Source organism: Protobothrops mucrosquamatus, unplaced genomic scaffold (genome assembly GCF_001527695.2).
Source record: "Protobothrops mucrosquamatus isolate PMUCROS unplaced genomic scaffold, P.Mucros_1.0 scaffold112, whole genome shotgun sequence".
Classification (NCBI taxonomy): domain Eukaryota; kingdom Metazoa; phylum Chordata; class Lepidosauria; order Squamata; family Viperidae; genus Protobothrops; species Protobothrops mucrosquamatus.
In genome coordinates, this window is record NW_015386484.1 from 25,358 (window position 1) to 27,677 (window position 2,320).

General features: G+C 46.4%; 1 protein-coding gene across 1 annotated transcript; it reads right to left on the minus strand.

Annotated features, from left to right (window-relative positions):
- On the minus strand, positions 1-2,074 carry LOC107284705 (claudin-3). The gene has a single exon (XM_015812809.2). The coding sequence runs from the start codon at positions 1,959-1,961 to the stop codon at positions 1,317-1,319; it is 645 nt and encodes a 214-aa protein (XP_015668295.1). The 5' UTR covers positions 1,962-2,074; the 3' UTR covers positions 1-1,316.
- Positions 2,075-2,320: the final 246 nt, after the last annotated feature.

Sequence of the window (2,320 nt, forward strand, 5' to 3'; positions counted from 1 at the left end):
TTTGGTTGGTTTCTCAAACGGTTTTATTGGGGGGAAAAAAGAAGGAAACAATGTAACTTACTATATACACAGAATAAAAGAGGGCATCATGCTTACCCTCAGCTATGAATAATAAAATCCCATTCACCCACTCATATCCCATTGCCAGCAAGTGCTCTCTCTATATCATCTTGGAAAGGAAGATGGGGAAATGATTCTGAAGGACAAAAGTGTCTGGAGATGAACTTTATTTGGCTAGAGGGGCTACTGGCAGCTCTTCATCTCTCTTCCTTCCACCAGTTGCTGCCAACATGCAGTTGAAGGAGCAGTACCTTCATGGCTGGCTGTTCTTTATGATGGGAAGAGGGGACCTTGCCCTCATTCTAAAAGACTCAGAATGAGAAGAGGAAGAGTATCAGCCTTCTTGATTCCTCATTTAGGCAAATTCCCGTGCTCGGATGTGCAAATGTGGCTGCCAAACTTCCTCACACAGCTGTTTCCCCTATCTCAAATACAGGACTTGTTGTTTAGTGTGGAAAAGACTTGTTGGTAGTGTCCTCTCAACACATTTCACTTGGATACCGAATTAAACCATTTCTCTAGGCTCAATATGGATTGAATAATAAATTAAGCAATTGGGTTGGGTTTGTGCAACACAATAGCCTCCCAAACTAACCATGATTCAAGCTAAGCACTCTTAGTATGTTGTGTAAATGCAGATAAAATTTTAGGGAAAGAGCACCCTCTGCCACTTGCCACCCATTTCCGAGAATATTCAACAACTGTCCAGCCACCCCAAGTGCTGACATTGTCCTCATCTCGATGTCCAGCAAATGATCATATTCTTCACCCATTGCTTGAAGGGTTCCCTTTCAGAAACCACAAATGGTTAGAAAACATAGATGTCCAAAGTTGGAAGCCCGGCAATGGGGGGGGGGGAGAGAATCCAACAGCACAGAAACCATCATTCAAAGAAGCAGTCCACTTGACCCTCCCATAGTTATACTAACCGTCTGCAATCATTTTGACCCCTTAAGCCGAGGGCTGAAGGTCAAGCTTGAGCAGAAGGGATGGGGTCTCTCCAACCAGTGTCTGATGAAAGTCTGAGCATGTTTTATATCAGAGGCAAACAAAGAAAAATGGGGCCAGGCAAGTTCCTTCCCCTTCTTAGGAACTCCATGAGAAGCGAGTTATACAGACCATTGCTATACAAATTCTCACTGAATATGAGAATGAATCTTGGTAGAGGTTTTTTCGTCTTCTTGAGCAAGCAAAGGTGAATTTAACCCATCCTCGTAGGCGGGCAACACTTACAACCATGGAGGTGTTCTGCCACTTCATACATAGTTCTTCTTGTCATAGCTCAACGCAGTAGACCTGGGTGCAGAGTAAACCATGGGTGTGGGTCTGTACTTCTCCTCCTTGGGGGGGCAGGAACAGCAGAGCAAGCTTCCTCCAAAAAGAAAAAGGGCTGCTGCTGCCCAACCAATGTAAAGTGAAGGTCCTATTTCGCGTTTCAGGGCAGATGGGACTGTTGGATTGTAGAAATTGCGGACAATTTGATTGGCAGACCAGGAGACGGGGATGAGAGTCAGGATGCCAGTCAGCAGAAAGATGACCCCAGAAACGATGGTGATCTTGGCTTTTGTAGGTTCATCTTCAATGCAGCGAGTGCACTGTGCTCCCATCAGGAAAATGAATATCCCCATCACTCCAAGAACAATGGCAATGACAATTAAAGCCCGCGCAGCCTGTAGGTCTGGTTGCAATGCCAGCATGGAATCATAGACCTTGCATTGCATCTGGCCAGTACTCTGAGCCACACAGTCCATCCATAGCCCTTCCCAGGTGAACTGCGCAGTGACGATGTTGTAGCCGATGAAGGCAGTCACCTTCCACATAGGCAACCCGCAACACAAGATGGTGCCTATCATGCCCAGGAAAGATAGGGCTATACCACCAATCTCCAGACCCATCGACATGTTGGCGCAGTCAAATCAGCCACTACCTTCCAAACTGCAATGCTGCTGGCTGCTGCTGTCTAGTCGTGAGGTTTTGAGCAAAGCAGGTGAAGCACCCAAAGCTCTGAGCTGATTTATAAACTGTCCTGTCACCTGGGCGGGCTCTTTAGCTCAAGCATGGGTGGGGCGTCACCAACGGACTCTCAACCTGCCCTACCCTTGTACCATCCTCTCTCTTTTTTTCTTTGTTTGAGATGGCATTTATGAGAAATGAAAGTTTGCTGTAGAGGGCAAATGGGAAATTACTCTTGAACTGAATTCCAGCTGGTCATTTGGCGTGACCCTTGGTTTCGGAGCAGACTGGCAGGCAAAGAATTGGT